Raw genomic sequence first — 16,958 nt, 5'->3', positions numbered from 1 at the left:
GGAATGCCAGTGGTTACACATCATGGGCCTATGGCACTTGGACAGCAAAGTCTCCTTGCTTACCTTCTGCACTAGCCCCTCGCCCCTGTTTTGGATGGCTCCACCTTGAGCCAGTCACCCTTTTTGTGTCAGACCATCACTTCCATGTGTCCCATAACTTAAGGAGACAGCAGACATCCATGGTACTGTTGAGAGGTCCATGATTTGCTGTGCACATGCAGCTGTCAATGTGTTAACCTGGCCTTCAGGATGATCTGGTGCTGGGAAGGGAGAAGGTCTGCAGGGAAACAGAGACATGTTCTGGCCCTATGCTTGCTCAGAGGGGTTGGATATGGTCTCCAATACTGTTGCTTTTGGCATCTTTCATGGAGCTGTGGTGCTGCTGCAAGGAATTTTACTGTGAATAAAGCACAGATGGAGGAGAACCACACGGTCACCGTTTCTTCCCCTTTCAGCCTCTCTACAGAGCTCAGCAGCATGCACAGACCTTGCAAGAAGTGTGTGAGCAGCCATATATTCCCCATGGGAGCTCCATAGCCAACTGAAACTGCTTTCCCCCAGGCAGAACAGTGTACTGCCAGGCTTTTCTCTTCGTGTGGTACGTATGGTGGCTCACATCACAGAAACTGAGGTGAAACAAATCAATGAATCCCCTTGAGAAGACTCCAGGCCACGGGGAGGTGGCTGCTCAGTGACCCGGGCAGCATCCTGGCTGCACAGAGAGTTTCCCATAATGATAAGACTACAAAGGAATATTTATTTATCCAGATATTTATTTGGCTTTCATCTTTGGCAGCGTTTCTCAATCAGCCATTTCAAAATGTTTTGCCAGCGCTAATTAACCCTCGCAGCACCTCTGTGGTAGGGATCAGCATCCCCATGTCACAAATGGGGTCACTGTGAATGTAGAAGACGAGCAACCCCTTCCCATCACAAACTGGATGACCAAGGGCTGGAGAAGATAAGTAATCCCTTCAAGAAGGAAATGAAGGCACCAAAGAAATAATGATATCCTGAAATCCCAATCCCGTGTCCTAACAAAACCACCCTCTAAAAGGCATACACTCTACTGGAAATGCAAGCAGCAAAATACCATTCCTATCCTGCAAAGTGCCCATCTCCCTCAGCACTGTCCACACATTTAATAAGCCCCCAAAACACAGTACCCCGAAGCAACATTACACAACCCAGAAATCCCTAACGAGCTGCAGCACCTCTGCACAGCCTCTACCATCAGGCAGATCTTACCATGATCTTGCATGTGCTATTTATTCTATTCATTAACCAAGTTAATGGTGTCTAAGAATAGACCCCCAGATGTCCTCCTGGCCTTAAAAACTTCTTTGCCCTCAAGGAAATGCAAAGCCTAAGTGGCTTACGGCACGAGTGGGACATGGGCAATGAACCAAAGCTATGGAGAGCTTGCACATTTCCAAGAACTCACAAAATACCTCTCTGCTTTTAAATAATCTCTGCTCCAGTTTGGGGAAATAAGAGTTTAGCAAGGACAGCACAGAACAGAGCAATGGATATGTACGTGTATCATTCATTGATACAGAGATTATGCCAGACAGAGCCAGAGCTGCTCAAACAACATTTTCTGATATCTATTTCTGTGGTGCACTGCAGCGAATTCGCAATTCTGTAATAAACTGGTATTTCCAAAGATGATCTGATACTATACATTTAGAAAAAAATTTATCTTAAGCACAGTTCATTTCTGAATTATTTTTTTGGCGATGGAAATTATTCTGTAGTCTCGTTTTTTTATACATACTCCCCAATACATTTGGGAAATTTCCCAAAACATACTAAAGATAGCACTACGGTTTTCTGCCTCACTGCTAAAAATCAAAGCATTCATGTGCAGAATAAAGAGAAATTTCTTTCCGTACAAGCATTTTCCTTCTGCTGCCTGAATCCAGTCTCTTGATAATCAGCAATTACAGAAAAGAACTGTAACAATCAAATGGGAGTTTGCACTTAGAGAAAATCATGCTATTTATTGCCCGAGTTATTCAAATGGAGAAAGCTGTTTGGAAACCTATCAGTAAAAAAAAGAAACTGCTACTTCAGAAAGCTGAAATTTTGTTAATAGAGAGTCTAAAGACTCTCGAGAAGAGCACAATCCATTTGGAACAGATTTGGTCTTCTCAGAAGCAGGAAAGAATAAATATAGGGATTTAAGGACCTTTTCCTCCATTAGAATGTACTACTCTTTTCAACTGATACTTTATCAAATCATCTTTGGAATGATATTTTGAAAGGTGATCGTTGGGTTTCTATACCACTACTGACTTAGGAAACCTCTGGTAATTACATTTCAGTCCCTCACACATAGTCTCCAAACTGTTCACAGACCAAGGCAGAGGCTATGAAACTATCAGTTACAGCCATTTCCACACTCAGGGACTCCAGCTCCCATTTCATCAACCCACTGCTTTAGGGTTAATGGGGTTAAATACCTGATTTCCAGGCTGTGTGGGCTGAAATAACGAATAAAGGACCCAGGGAGACCACAGAAGTTTTCTTCCTTTTCCATTCCCACGTCTGGTTTCAACCTCAGCAAGCTGCCTGCTCACAGAGCTAACAAGCGGTCAGGTGGGGGATTTTGGGAAGCCTCAGCTGGGCTTCGGGAGGACCCATCTGGCTCATCCCTGCTCCATGGGGTAGGGACACTCGGCCGGGCTGCAGGAGACCCAGGGGGAGCCGTGCGTCCAGGCCGTGCCCGCGGGGCGGATGCTGCCCGGCAACGGGAGCGCAGGTTTCCATGGCGTTGCAAACAAGTAACGGAGAAAACCCGGGGCTGAGCCGAGCTGCATCGCGGCCACGGCCGCATCCGCGTCTGACCACGCTTTCCCTGCGGAGAGGAGCTGGAGGAGCTCTCTTTTGGGTGAGAAACCAAAAAATTAAGGGGGTGAGGGCAATCACAGCACTTTCTGTTCTCATAATTGGATACAGCGTCTCAAACAAGCAGAGGTGCTGGTGAGCGCCACTGCGATATCAGACACACCAACCGTCTCCTTCGTGGGTGAGTTGGGGGCAATGTTTTGGGAAACTGGACACATCTGTCCCTGGAAGAGTTGCTCTGTAGCTCAAAACTTGGAGTGATTTCCCAGAACAAGCCTTCTCTGCAAGCTGTGGTATCATTTGAATCATTTGAGTGTTTAAAACATATGCTCACCCAGTGCTTGGGGAATGCGGTGGATGGATTTTGTTGTATTATATTTTAAGAACTGTTTGCATGCTTACTTTGGTGTGTTTTTTTCTGCACAGCAGCTTGATGTTAGGGGAAAAGGAGGGGGCTGGTTGTAGGTCAGAGAGGTTCTCCTCCCCCTCTACTCTGCCCTGGTGAGACCGCATCTGGAATATTGCGTCCAGTTCTGGGCCCTCAGTTCAAGAAGGACAGGAACTGCTGGAGAGAGTCCAGCGTAGGGCTACAAAGATGATCAAGGGAGTGGAGCATCTCCCTTCTGAGGAGCGGCTGAGGGAGCTGGGGCTCTTTAGTTTGCAGAAGAGGAGACTGAGGGGAGACCTCATTCATGGTTATAAATATTTCAAGGGTGAGTGTCACGAGGATGGAGCCAGGCTCTTCTCGGTGACAAACAATGATAGGACAAGGGGTAACGGACACAAACTGGAACACAGGAGGTTCCACTTCAATTGGAGAAGAAACTTCTTCTCAGTGAGGGTGACAGAGCCCTGGCCCAGGCTGCCCAGAGAGGTTGTGGAGTCTCCTTCTCTGCAGACATTCAAAACCCGCCTGGACGCCTTCCTGTGTAACCTCATCTGGGTGTTCCTGCTCCGGCAGGGGGATTGGACTGGATGAGCTTTGGAGGTCCCTTCCAATCCCTAACGGTCTGGGATTCTGTGAAAAGAACTGAATAAATGTTTCAGTACATTAAAACCACTAATGCCTTATCTAATCAGTCACATACTACTGGCCATTCCTATGTAGCTACTGCAATATAAGAACGTCAGAGGCAGTGAAATATATGCTAAGTGATTCTAGCAACAAAGCAATTTTTTATTTGCATTATTAAGCTTAGTAACTATAATTAGCACAACTAGTGCTTCTGTAGCTTTTGGCTTTATTTCCAAAGTGATGTGCAAATTATGTATTAAAAACCCCCAGCAACCTCAAACCATAAATACCTTGATAAAATTAGTATTTATAAGTTAATCTTAGAAACAAATTCCTATACTTGGCTAAAATCATATTATAAAGCACGTTTTCTCTCCAAAAATTTCACTGCAAATTATTTTCCATATGCCAGTATCCTCTGTCTAGTCCTGCTTTTCAGCCCCATGCCCTGTAGCAGGAATTTAAATCAACCACATGAACAATAGAATTTTTAAGAGAAGAGCTTTAGAAGGCATCCAGGATGTGGATGAGGGACCCTTAGAGAAACATATCCCATGAAGTTATCCCAAAGTTCAGAGAAACATGAAAATTAAGCAACTGGTCAGGGAGGCTTTTGGAAAAGGTACCTCACGAACTGAAAAGGAGAGAGCGAACATTTAGGGTGTATCCAAACAGCCTAAATTCTACCTCAGCCTCTGCATCTCATCAGCAGCTGAAGTTTGACACCTCCAAAGAATAAGATGCTAATTGGGCAGCTGCAGAAATGCAGCCAATAGGAAACACAAAGCAGCAAGGACGAACATGGAAATCAGGCCAGATGAGTTTAGCTCAAAAGACATAAAAACTGGAGGCTGTTCAGAGCAAAAAACGATGCTCTAAAATAGCCTTCAAACCAGTGCAAGCGGAAGAGGATATTTTCTGCTGTGCAGATTAGGAATGGTCCCAGCAGAAGAATTGCATCAATCGAACTAATACCTAGCACCCAGCTTCCTGTCTTTGCTAATTAAAGGGTAACTTCAACAATTGCCTATCTGTTATTTGTAGGTGAGATCATCACAATTATGCCTGTTCTCCTAGGATCCATAGCAAAGACTACAAGCAAATAAAAACCTAACCTTCAACACTTTGCCAGCCTGAAATTAAACACAGCAGAGTTCCCTGCAGCATGTCTGTGTGCTCCAGCAGTTCCAGGCATTCGGCCTTATCGCAAGAAACCCAAAGTGCTGAAGAAACTTCTGGTAAGAGCTTTAGGGAGCAAAAACGTTGCTCATGAACCAGTAATGGGAGGATGAAAGTATGGGTTGGGATCAGAACTGGAGATGCAGGCGGAACAAGAGGCAAGGGGCTCGAGTTGCTTGTTATCTCCAAATTGTTTAGTCTTTGCTTTCCCATCTGTGTGTGTGTAAGGACTGTGTTTTACCCAGCTTTCACATATGCCAGGGATGAACATCTCCATTTTAGGGGCAGAACAAAAATATTTTCCAGTTTACTGAGGCTTTTTGTTAATTTCTACAGACACAAAAGTCTCAGTGGTTAAAAACCCAGAAAGCCCCTAGGCCCATGAGTGCTGTAAAACCTCCTGTGTCAGACACTGGCAGGTCCCAGCTGATTGATTTGTTTATGGTTTTCCTTGGGCCAGGGCCAAAGATGCCATCTCCACATTCAGAGTCAACATGCAAAAGTCTCTCTTCAGGACTCGGATTGGAAACCCAGCTTGTGCTGCCAGGTAGGGTCACGATGCTCCAGCAGCTTTTTGTTGTTAGTGAATGGAGAGCCCTCTGTTCAGACTCTTCTGCCCACGATCAGATGAGATGGGTAAAATAGCCCCAAGACTTACAAAAATGCCTGGTAGAAATCCCAAGTTGATCAGCAGATATGGTCAAGTGACATAAACAGCACGCTGCCTTCTTATAAGCCCTATCCACTTGTGATTCAGCATCACTGGACATGCACAGCTGTGATGCAGCACATCAGAGTCCCTTTGCACTGGGTGCTGATACCCTGCTTTGCGTCTTCTACATCCTTATCCCTTTTTTTTGCAGAAAGCCCAGAAGGGGGTGAAAAAAGCCCAATGAAAAATCCATTTACGATTCCTCCCAATGTTGGTATTTTCACAATAAGGGACAAGGAAAGAAAAAAAGCTAAGGAGGTATGTACACGTGCTTTTAGGCCAATGCATATACAAGCAGTTCACTAGGGCAGGCAACCAACCAATAAAATACCAAAATTAAGTGCATGACAGAAATAATAGCTGCTGAATTCAGCTGAGATTCCCCCCGATCAGATTCCAGTCCACTGAAGTCCATGATGAGAGATTAACTAATCAAGAGCAGATCTGAGCACAGGCTTGCTGTTTGCTGGTGCAAAATCTGGATATTGTAAGTTTGTTTACTTACTTCAAAGTAGATTTGCCACTCACTCCTGTTCCCGGAGAAGATACCTGCCAGTGCTATTAGCATTGATTTCTACATCAACCTTTGGTGCAAGATCTCTGTATTCCACTTCAACAGGCTTGGCTTTCAGCTTGGGAATCTGTTTTTCAATGTTTGATGACCTTCTTTGTTACCTTCAGTTGACCAACCTTTGTGGACCTTCTTCAGAAGTGCCAATGAAACGGATGCCTGGGAAGAAGGGCAACATTGGTTTCATGCCTTAGGTTTCTGCCTATAAGATAGAGAATTGCAACCCATCAGACCAGAGAGCTGGGTCTCAGGAATGTCTCTTTCTTCCTTATTTCTGCAGTGGACTTTCCTTAGGGCGTGTGATCCAAAGTGGGAATGAAGTCATGGAGAGGTCGTTGCATCTCTGAGAGGTCTGACTGTTGCGCTTGGTTGCAGAAAGCAGGCAGTAGTGTGGAAGCAAGAGGTCTTTGTTTCTAAATCACAAAGGAAAGGCTCCAAATAAGCTTAAGCAAGTCTCCTTGCCTCACATGGATGACTGGTTTTAGCTCAAGTTGGAGGTCACTATATAAGTATGGGGAAGGACTTAGGAAGAAGTGCACTGAAGATGTCTGCCAAGGGATGTCCTCAGCCTAACCCATGCCTGAACTGTGCAAAGAGCAACGAATTGCACTTCAGCCCACGTGAAAACACCGAACATGAACTAACTTTTACTCCAGAAAGTTCTGCAGTAGGTTCAAATAGACCCTCTGAATCCAAACTTGGGCGTTTACATGCCTTTGTGAAAGCTGGTCTGAGTTGGTATTGAGCGTGGGGTGTCCTGTTGTTCCCTTTTACTAGGGAACTTGAATGAATCTCCAAAAAATTTCCATTCTGTCCCAGGACTAATCCAGGAAGGAAAAATGAGGACACTGTGTAGGTAGAAACTGGCACAGCTGGTGGCTGGATGCAGAATACAAATCAACAAACTAATGAGAACAAATGTTAAGAAATGAAGTGTTTCAGTTGCCTCAAGAGAGAATATAATTTGAATTAGTCAGATAAACCAGGCAGGGTTGCATCAGCAGGGTATCAGTAGCCTGCAAATTTCTAGTCTGTGAATAACCACTTATGTCTTTAAAAAACAGAGCAAACAAAGCACATAATCAAACTGTCCACATAACTGACTTCTCCTCCTAGGAGCGTGAAAGGATGAAGACCATGAAAATCCATGAGAAAATGACTTACTCCACTAAAATAAAAGCAAAGCCTAAACCATTAAGGGAAGCTCTCCAAAAGGAGGAAGAGGAGGACAGAAAACAGACAATAAATGAAGAGAGTCTGAAAATCCTTCAAGATAGTCTTGCATGGAAGAAAGCCATTGGGAAAGGTAGTAAACAGTTACTACCTCTGTAGTGGTGCTGCTCAGCTGGGTAACAGCCTAAAGCCAAAATCAAAGAGGCAGTGGGAACAGCAGTTAACTCCAGCTGAGTCTGATGAGCTCTTGCAGGCACAGTAGTTACCTGCTGCACCTCGCCATCCTCTGTGAGGCTGGGCCATCTACATACAGAGCAGGCGCCAGCCCCACCGCAGCATCCCATGTTCCCCCATCCCTGACGCCCTTTGCAGTAGCCATGAGCTCTGGGAGCCAGCTGAGAGTTTGCAGGACCTTGTGTCATGGAGACATTTCTACTAAGCTGACCTAAAGTTGGATTTTAGGGGATGTGGGCCTAAATTTTCTGCCTCTGACATGAGGAGTAGCTTTGCCATTAATGTCTAAAGGACACTGACCTTGTACAGACCAGATTCTCCACTCCATTCTACTTGGTTTTACTCCACGAAAGCCCATATGGAACTGATCCTAAACAAGGTCAAAACTATAATAACATCATCAGTATGGCTGGCTCCGATGCCAACCACATCCATGCTCACAGCAGCCTCTATATTCACTGTGTTTTGCCTTAGCCATATTTCCCCCTCTAGTCTGATGAACTTTATATCCTCATTTCAGATTACCCATTAGAAAAGCAGACCTTCCATGATGACATAAATGACAGAAAAGAGACATTTTTACTTAAGGTACTTGGCTTTAAGAATGTTAATTTCTGTTCTTCCCTTCATTGCTGTATTTGTTGGTTGTTTTTTTTCCCCTGAGATCCATGGCCTAGAGATCACACCATGGAGGCACACAGACCTCACGAGCTGATTGTCCAAGTTAAAGACACTCATAGTCTATAGCCCAGAAACCCCCAACCAAGAAAGAAAGGCACGTAGGTTGTTAGCACCATCCAGTAGCAGCTACGCAACTATTTCATGTCAGATGCACAGATATCTCGACCTTTTGGCTCCTGCTGTCCCATACATTAATTGTATCTCGGAGCCATTCTGAACTCAAAACAGGGGAGCTGTGCTAGAGCATCCCCGTTATTCACCTCTGTTACTGTGCTGTAACACAACCAAATCAATCTTGGTCAGCCAGGAGTTAATGCAGTGCTGGGACTTCTGGGTTCTGTCTTTAGTTTCACTGCTTATTTGCTATGTTACTTTTGAAACACCTCCTGGCCTCTATGTACCTAATTTGGACTAAGACACAGACCCCGATTTGAAATTCTTACCCTATTATAGGGTAATAATGTAATAATGTAACCAAGAACAAAGTCAAACCAACTACCTTTAAAACCAACCAACCCATGTGTCTGTGTTTCCTTTTGGGGTCATTTCAGTATGCCATAGCAGTAAAGCGAGACGAGATGCAAAGGATGGAGAAGGTAGCAAAGAACAAGGAAAGAAAAGTGAAAATGGCTGAAGACCACCTGGAGAAGGATATTGCCACGTTTCATGAGTTCCTGAAGCAGAATCAAACAAACTTTATTCAAGCTCTGAAAACGTAATGGAAGTTGAGGAAAACGCCTGTGTGTTCTTCTGTGCTAGACACAGTGGGTCTTTTCTTGACCTCCCTGCAGGGTTTTGGCGAGCATCCATCCTTGGATGCTCCGAGTTTGCCCAGAGTTATAATACCAGTGACACTTTCTCCCCACACATTCGATAAAAGAGAGGAGGGAGACCAATAGCTGGAGGATTCCCTCACTGCAAAAGCTCTTGCTTTGGCTGCAGCAAGGAACCTGCCCTTGACCCCACCGCTTCCATTCTTCTCACAACGCCCTTATGAGAGGGAGATGTTCCCACCCAACCCCTCACAGCAGGAACAATCCCCCGAGTGAAGCAAGTTGAGCGCCTTGGCCCATTACAGGCATCACAAGAGCAGCAACTGATGCTCAGCAGCAGTCAAATTAGAGAGGCCTTAACCTGGACCCAATACTTTCTTTGCCAAGACAAGCAGGGCCTTCAGGCAGGAGCCAGGCATCACCTGGGACACAGCTATATGAGATTTCTAGCATTCCCCCTACATCTTTTTCTCTGCTTTATGTACCTCAGTACGCTACTCACTGCTAAATTGTTCTACTGCTTATGTCTCTGCATCCTTCCCTAGTGCCAGAAGAGAAACAGCAGCGAAGAAAACGAAAACGATGGAGGTCCGGGCGATTTCTTCCCAAATAGAGAACATCCAAAGGTAACGGTTGCACCTATTCCTGCCTAGCCATTAACAGCCCCTATGGCACTAAACCCTCATAGCCCTCAGGGGAAAAGGGATTCGGGGAAAAGGATTCCTAAAACTGTTCGATTTTAAGAGTCAAAATGATTCCATTTGTTTGCCAGATGCTGGCTTTGTTTCTATAACAACTCAACTAGTTTTTTAATGATATATTTTTTTAAAAGCATAAGTATTTCAAAACCAAAATTAAATGTCTAGTCTCAGATTAAAGACCAAACAAAAGTGATGTATTTTAATGGTGACCTGGGGAAAGAAGAAGAAAAAAAAAATTGTAATTCCCATTATGAGCTGAGCTGGGAAGATTTCTCTTTCATTTCCAAGTAAAAGTTCCCAAAATAGCAAGCCCAGTGCCATAGCAAGGGACAGCTTCCACATGAGGAACCAGAGAGCACACAGGGCAGGTTCCCATTTGTCTTCACACATCCATGAAGACACAGGCCCTCTCGTCCCTTCTCTGGGTGAAGGCGAATACCAAGAGTTAGAAAGAACCTGTTCAAACAGGGGCTTTCCCCCTGCTGACAAACTTTGTCCCCTTCTCTCACCTCAGCGATATAGCCAGATTCAAGAACACCCTGCAGGAGTACAAGATGTACAGGGACTTCCTCTATCACCTATCTCCAAAAGAGTGGCAGGAGGAGTATGAGAAAAAGCACAGGAAGAAAAAGGACTTGCAAACAGCATCCGAAGCTAATGAGCAGGGTGAGTGCCAGGGAAAAGCTGCCCGCTCCTCACCGGGACAGCCCCATGCTCTGAGCATGCGTCTCCTCTTGTCTCCAGGCCAGGCTCCAACAGCCCGGACAGATGCTGCCAGTCCCTATGGTACCGGTTGTACAGATGTGCCAAGTTCCCTGCTGTCTTCAAAAAGTTTGGGATTCAGATTGTTACAAGAGTTTAAGCCGCAGCTCAAACACTTCCTGAAGCTTCTATCAGCAAGAAAAATGTAAGTACGAGACAATGAAAACAACAGAGTTAAGCACTGTAGAGAGCACTCAACTGACTGGGGGTTAGTGGGGAGGAAACCAACCCCTCACTTTGCAGTGAGCAAACCAAGACTTGATCTTATTGGAACAAACCCAGATACCAGTTGAAAACCATCAGGTGTGCAAGCCGTTACCTGTGCACCTGCTCCAACAGAGCTTCAGCCTCAAATCCTCTGCGGGGAGCCTGCCCAAAGCGTTTGGGCCATCACCCCAACAGGAATCATAGAGCTCAGGCATTTGTCCTTGACCAAAGCTTCTCTGTGGCCGATCTGTGGTGGAGTTACTGGTTCACTCTGTTGGTCACAGCCACCGTGTCACAGCTGCCCGTTGGTTTTGCCATTAATGAAGGTCCAGGGTCATTGCAGACCCACATTGCATCGACCGTCTACTTTCCGTAAGAGCCTCAGACAGCACATACTGGGATGCAGGCAGGGTAACACATCCCTAGTGTGACCCCTGGTTCCTCCTGACCCCCAAATAGCCCACAGCCACAAGCGGCCAAATGTGTAGATGAGTAAAGGACTTTTCGGGAGCAAACAGCCAGAGCAAACAACAACAGTGTTGATAATTCACCAACAAGGTCTCCTTTGAGCTGGCATTTCCCTAAGAGCCTGATGCACAAAATGTTTTTTTTCAGAATTTCATTGGAGGATGTAGAAAGCGAAAATTGCTCAGATGAAGATGAGGTCAGAACTTTCTTGTTGAAATATTTACACTTTCTGCTTATCCTGTCATTTACTGATGTCACTAATTTCTCTCACCTTCTAACCATTCATTATGGTATTAAGGAGTTAGCCACTAATTATAAATGCATGTTTATACATTCATAAATGTCCATGTTTTAGCAGCATGTATGATAAACACCTTAGCTTAACTTCCCTCTTCCACTTTCCAAAACTCTACAATCACCTCAAATTTTGCCACCTTCCAATGAGATTTGACATCATGGGAGATTTTGAAATTAGTGAAATTATTGTTTATGTCTGAAATCAAAGTTTTCCCACTTACAGATGTTTGCACCACCCATTACTCCCCATAATGCAACTTGTTTGGGGGGTGAGCTACTAAGGCAGAGCAGAGCTACACGCGCGGCAGGAAGGTGGGAGACATTTGTAGATGGACAGGCATGGACCTCTACACGGGAGAGCATTTGAACAACCAGGGCTGGTGTAGCCCAACCTCCGTGTATTCCAATGGAAAAGACGCCAGAGGAGGACACAGACTCATCACATTTGTTTTCCACTCCAGGAGCCTGAGCTGTATTTCACTGATCCCCAACAACTGCTGTCTGTTTTCACGGAGATGGAGGAAGAGAACTTGTCCTTCATCCACAATTCCCAGGAGATCAAGGAAAGTTTGAATGAGGTCCAACACACCTTCATCAAGACACACGAAAGCATGTAAATATGGTCCTGCAAATGGTGGGAAGGGGCCTCTGTGCCCCAGGTTTCAAACTGAAGTGACCCCCTGTTCGCCCCACTATCACCTCGCCTTCAGGCTGCAACGCTGCAGACCACACGTAACGATGGTCACAGCACACAACCAGGAGTCTCCTTTTCATACCTCATGTCCAGCTGCAGCCCCTCCAAATCACCACCTTGTGAGCTCCTGGGAGAGGGTCCCATCTACAGAATTTAGGAGACAGGACTTGAGCTTGGCGCTGGTTCCCTAGTCCTCAAGAAACAGGCTGGGGAGCTGATGCATTTAGCAGCCTGGAGTGGGCATAAGATAGAAGTGTCCTGCAATTCTTATGAAGAAAGATCAAAGGAAGAAACAAGGCATATCCTGGAGTAATCCAAACCAGCACCTATTCACACTCAATGCAAACCAGCATTTTTCCTAGAGGAAAGCCAGCAGGGAGCCCAAGTGTAATTGCAGTGTAGTATTTCAATGGCAAGTAGGCACAAATATTCCCATTTAAAGCATAGCTTATCCACTTATGAAAATTTCTGAATGTAATATACTTCCCCCATTGATTTATTTAAAAAAATCTTAAATGTTTAGGTGTGCTGTGTATCCCTCCCCAACCCCAGCACAGTAGAAAAACCCCAAGTTCCCTCTGTGCTCAGAGCTGTGGGTGCAGATTCCCCAGAAATGGCACAAAGTGTTACCTCCACCTGCCGGCAGCAGGAGGGACAGTTCCAGGCTGGAAAGCAGCAGAGCGATGTGTTTCAGAGATGCCCTTTTCAAAATCATGAGATGTTTCAGGGATGCCTTCTTTCCCTTCTGGCCTAGGAAGAAGCAGTTGGCAGAGCTGAAACAGCAGGCAGGCAGCCTCAAATCCTCCGTCGCCAAAGCAGAAGAAAAAGTAGCAGATCTGAAGCTCAAAGTTCACTTTTCATCCTCTGCAGAAGACAACGCTGTTGACCAGGTACATCTTGAGGTCAGGGCAAGGGGAGTTCGCATGCACACAAACGGTTCCCCTCCACCAGCGATATCCATCCTGGGTAGAAAACAAACAGTGGGACAGTGGGGAGCGAGTCTTGTTGAGGGAACTAAAGCGCACCCATTTCCTTTGCTTTTGGAGGGATGTTGTGCGTCTACTGGGCAGAAAACGGCTGCGCCTCTCACCGTATTTCCTCTTCTCTTTAGGACAAAGTGCTCACTAGCTTGAACAAGAAAGTGCTGGAAGTCTATTGCCACTGCACTGGAGAAAAGGAGACAAACCTGGAGGCAGTGCAGATGCTCACGGTGATAGAAAAGCAGCTCAATGATTTACTGGATACCATGGAGAGAATCCCACCAGCAATGATGCAAAAGGCTGAGAAAGCCCATAAAAAGGAACAAAGGATGAGGTAAGACAAGGCCCTCTTCTGAAAATGGGGCCTCTGTTTTTAAATGTTAACAACCAAAAGCAAAGCCACTGAAAGAACCAAATTTGTCAGATGAACCCAGGAAACTGTGACCATTTTCCTCCTGTAAGGGTTTCACATTCATAGGACTCGCATCTCCCCATCAGCGAGCAGCCGCCCACAGCGACAGTAAAAAAGACCTGGGAGCTGCATTAGAGCAGGGCACAATCTGGAAGAATAAAAACAAACATGGATTTAATGATGAGAATAATAATCTTAAGAAATTAATTTGCAATAATATTTAAACTGATTAATTAAAAAATAACTCCTCTGTAGTTATTTAACACACTCTTAAGTCTGACATGCCCTAATATTTTGTCAAGCTTCAGTCGGTACATAAGGGCATTTGTCAGCAGTGTCAGCTTTCACATGCTTCTTCCACAAAGCTCTGAGGTTTAACTTGTATAATTAAATTAAACTGTAGCCAATTAACACAATAAATTTAGGTTCTGAGATGAGGCACATTCCTTTTGGCTCAGTCACACACACGAAACTTCCCCTCACAGACAGCAAAGATACAACTGGGGCAGCTGATGGGATCTGGCCATGCTCAGGGGAATCAGATCCAGCAGAGAAATAAAAAGCTTTCAAAGAGCATTTAACACTTTCCTGAAGATCACAGAATCACAGAACGTTAGGGATTGGAAGGGACCTCCAAAGCTCATCCAGTCCAATCCCCCTGCCGGAGCAGGAACACCCAGATGAGGTTACACAGGAAGGCGTCCAGGCGGGTTTTGAATGTCTGCAGAGAAGGAGACTCCACAGCCTATTCCGGCAGAGAAGGAGACTCCCCAGCCTCTCTCGGCAGCCTGGGCCAGGGCTCTGTCACCCTCACTGAGAAGAAGTTTCTTCTCCAATTGAAGTGGAACCTCCTGTGTTCCAATTTGTGTCCGTTACCCCTTGTCCTATCATTGTTTGTCACTGAGAAGAGCCTGGCTCCATCCTCGTGACACTCACCCTTTCAATATTTATAACCATGAATGAGGTCTCCCCTCAGTCTCCTCTTCTGCAAACTAAAGAGCCCCAGCTCCCTCAGCCGCTCCTCAGAAGGGAGATGCTCCACTCCCTTGATCATCTTTGTAGCCCTACGCTGGACTCTCTCCAGCAGTTCCTGTCCTTCTTGAACTGAGGGCCCAGAACTGGACACAATATTCCAGATGAATCACAAGGTTAAGAATTCATTTCCTCAATAGCTTGAGCCCGTTTCTGTTCCAGTGCACAGGGAACTGGAGCCAGGCAAAGTGGCTCCATGGATGTAAAACCCTGCTGCTCCCACCTGTATATTACAGACTTGGTTGCACTGGTGAGGATTTAAGATACAACATGCATCATCCACCCACAAAGCTACTGAGCATCCTGGTGATCTACAGAGGCACAGATCACCTGCTGAAGGGGTACGGAGCACAGTCTGACATTAGCAAAGGTTGACGTGCTTTTCCCTCCCCTCACTCCAGAAAGAGTAAAATCAACACACCGAGTGTTTCCCTCTTAAAGCCTTCACAGCAACGACCTCCAGCATCAGCTACACCCAAACCCCTGCGCTCTGGTGGTCTTACACTGCCAAATAAGCTGTGTCTCCAAAGCACACTCACTGTATCTGCATTTAACCCATCCTCTCTTTGCTCCCTTCGAAAGGCTCAGAGAGGAAAAGCTCAGACTGGAGAAGCAGCAGCAGGAGGAAAGAATGCACCAGGCTCTGGAGAGATCGCAGGCACTCGTCATAAAGCCATAGGCAGCGATAGGAACACTCCTCCTCAACAGCCCACCTCAGAGGTACCTGAACACCAAGCATTTTAGAGGACTGTTACTGGGGGTCTCTATAGCTGGGAAGGGGAAGCTGTCCGTACTCAGGTGTAGCCCAATTTCCAGGACTGATGCAATTTAGGCCACTCCTGGGAAGTCATTTACACTGCAGGGTATTCCAGCTCAGTGTCCTTCCGTTGTCCTCCTGTCTTTTTGTCTTGACCCCATGGCCCCCTACAGTACTTGCCAATTTTCTCATTAAGGTAATTTCAACTTATTAACCTGGTGGTTTTAAAAAAAGCATGAAAATCAGCAAAAGAGGGACCAGGCAGCAACGGGACACTCCTGACAACAGCAGCAAGCCCCTACATAGCTCAGCCATACCATCACCCCGTACCTTCCTTGGCATCTTCCGTGTTATCCCAAACTGGGCATGGTTTGACCCCTCAGAAGGGCCAGTGTGGAGCTTCAGGCGGCGGCTCCTGCTACCTACACGTTTCAAAGGTCAACACAACGATGAGGACATCCCAGCTCTGTCACAGACCGAGCCGGTGACAGCACGGGCGATTGAGAACATGTGCCATGAGTCCTCACCCCTTTACCCATGACAAACTAAGAGGGTCCTGCAGGTACTTCTTCACACTTCCCACTTCCCATCCCCTTGAGATCATACAAACAAGGCTTCGGTCAGAGAAGTTGCAGGTGCAATTGTACTTTGTGGAAGCTGAAGCACGACCACACGTGCACAGCCTTTGGGTGCTTGACACTTACCTTCTGATAGAAGAGAAACACTTGATAGACGCAGTGAAAGTGCCTGCAGAACAGCCAGCAAGGGGCCACGGACCCTCACAGGAGAGCACAAGGGCAAGGAGCAGCTTTGGCTGTGGGGTTCAGACAGGAACCGCACCGCAGCACTCTCACAGGCACTTCCTCTTCTGCAGAGCAGCCGCAGGACAATGTTTCACTCCATACTACCTGTCAGAAAGAAGAAAAAAAGGCTCAGCCAGGAACAAGTGGATAAGGAGAAGGAAGAACAGCTCTATTATTTCACTTGACAGCACGGGCTGATTCTGCTCTTGGAAGCTTTTCATCTGCAGCCTCTCAAGTCTCAGCTGTTTGCTCAATTGATGAACATCACAGCCCCATGAAATTCCCCACCTTCTCCTACCCTGAGATCCCAGGGAATCTTCTGCCTATGGTAATAAATGAAATTTTGCTCTCATTTTGCTTCTCAGGCTCCTGCTAGCAATGCTTTTCTCATTCAATTAGCACTACACCTACGAACCTGACTAGTGAGATGTATCGCAGTCCTGGGTAACAATCTTTGCTATGGCAGGACAAAGCCAGGCACCTGCCAGACATCTGTTATGATCACAAATCCCTTAGTAGTCTGTAACAAATGAAGGCTACACTTTAATCCAAAGGATGGATTTCATTATAGACACCAGCCCACCACTGTGGAGAAAACACAAGCAAGTTAAAAACAGGCTCTGCAGAAATCAAGCTGCTGACACTTGGCTTCATGTC

At 45.9% G+C, this 16,958-nt stretch overlaps 1 protein-coding gene across 1 annotated transcript; it reads left to right on the top strand.

Annotated features, from left to right (window-relative positions):
* The first annotated feature begins 5,030 nt into the window (after positions 1-5,030).
* On the top strand, positions 5,031-16,486 carry LOC104542084 (coiled-coil domain-containing protein 37-like). Its single transcript, XM_010186293.1, has 15 exons — positions 5,031-5,103; positions 5,505-5,591; positions 5,908-6,014; positions 7,444-7,633; positions 8,255-8,322; positions 8,967-9,130; positions 9,734-9,814; positions 10,404-10,555; positions 10,658-10,796; positions 11,474-11,522; positions 12,085-12,236; positions 13,072-13,207; positions 13,429-13,631; positions 15,324-15,413; positions 16,414-16,486. The coding sequence occupies exons 1-15, from the start codon at positions 5,031-5,033 to the stop codon at positions 16,484-16,486; spliced, it is 1,764 nt and encodes a 587-aa protein (XP_010184595.1).
* The last annotated feature ends 472 nt before the right edge of the window (positions 16,487-16,958 follow it).

Source organism: Mesitornis unicolor, unplaced genomic scaffold, assembly GCF_000695765.1.
Source record: "Mesitornis unicolor isolate BGI_N332 unplaced genomic scaffold, ASM69576v1 scaffold49116, whole genome shotgun sequence".
NCBI classification, from domain to species: Eukaryota; Metazoa; Chordata; class Aves; order Mesitornithiformes; family Mesitornithidae; genus Mesitornis; species Mesitornis unicolor.
Note: the sequence above shows the minus strand (reverse complement) of the source record. Positions and strands in the feature narration are given on the sequence as shown.

What these genes read in the sequence shown, in the direction of transcription:
- LOC104542084 (XM_010186293.1), top strand. Translation starts at nt 5,031, where the DNA reads ATGTCTGTGTGCTCCAGCAGTTCCAGGCATTCGGCCTTATCGCAAGAA. An exon ending in CTTCTATCAGCAAGAAAAAT is followed by an intron (nt 10,797 to 11,473) that starts GTAAGTACGAGA and finishes GTTTTTTTTCAG; the next exon opens with AATTTCATTGGAGGATGTAG. An exon ending in ATCAAGACACACGAAAGCAT is followed by an intron (nt 12,237 to 13,071) that starts GTAAATATGGTC and finishes CTTCTGGCCTAG; the next exon opens with GAAGAAGCAGTTGGCAGAGC.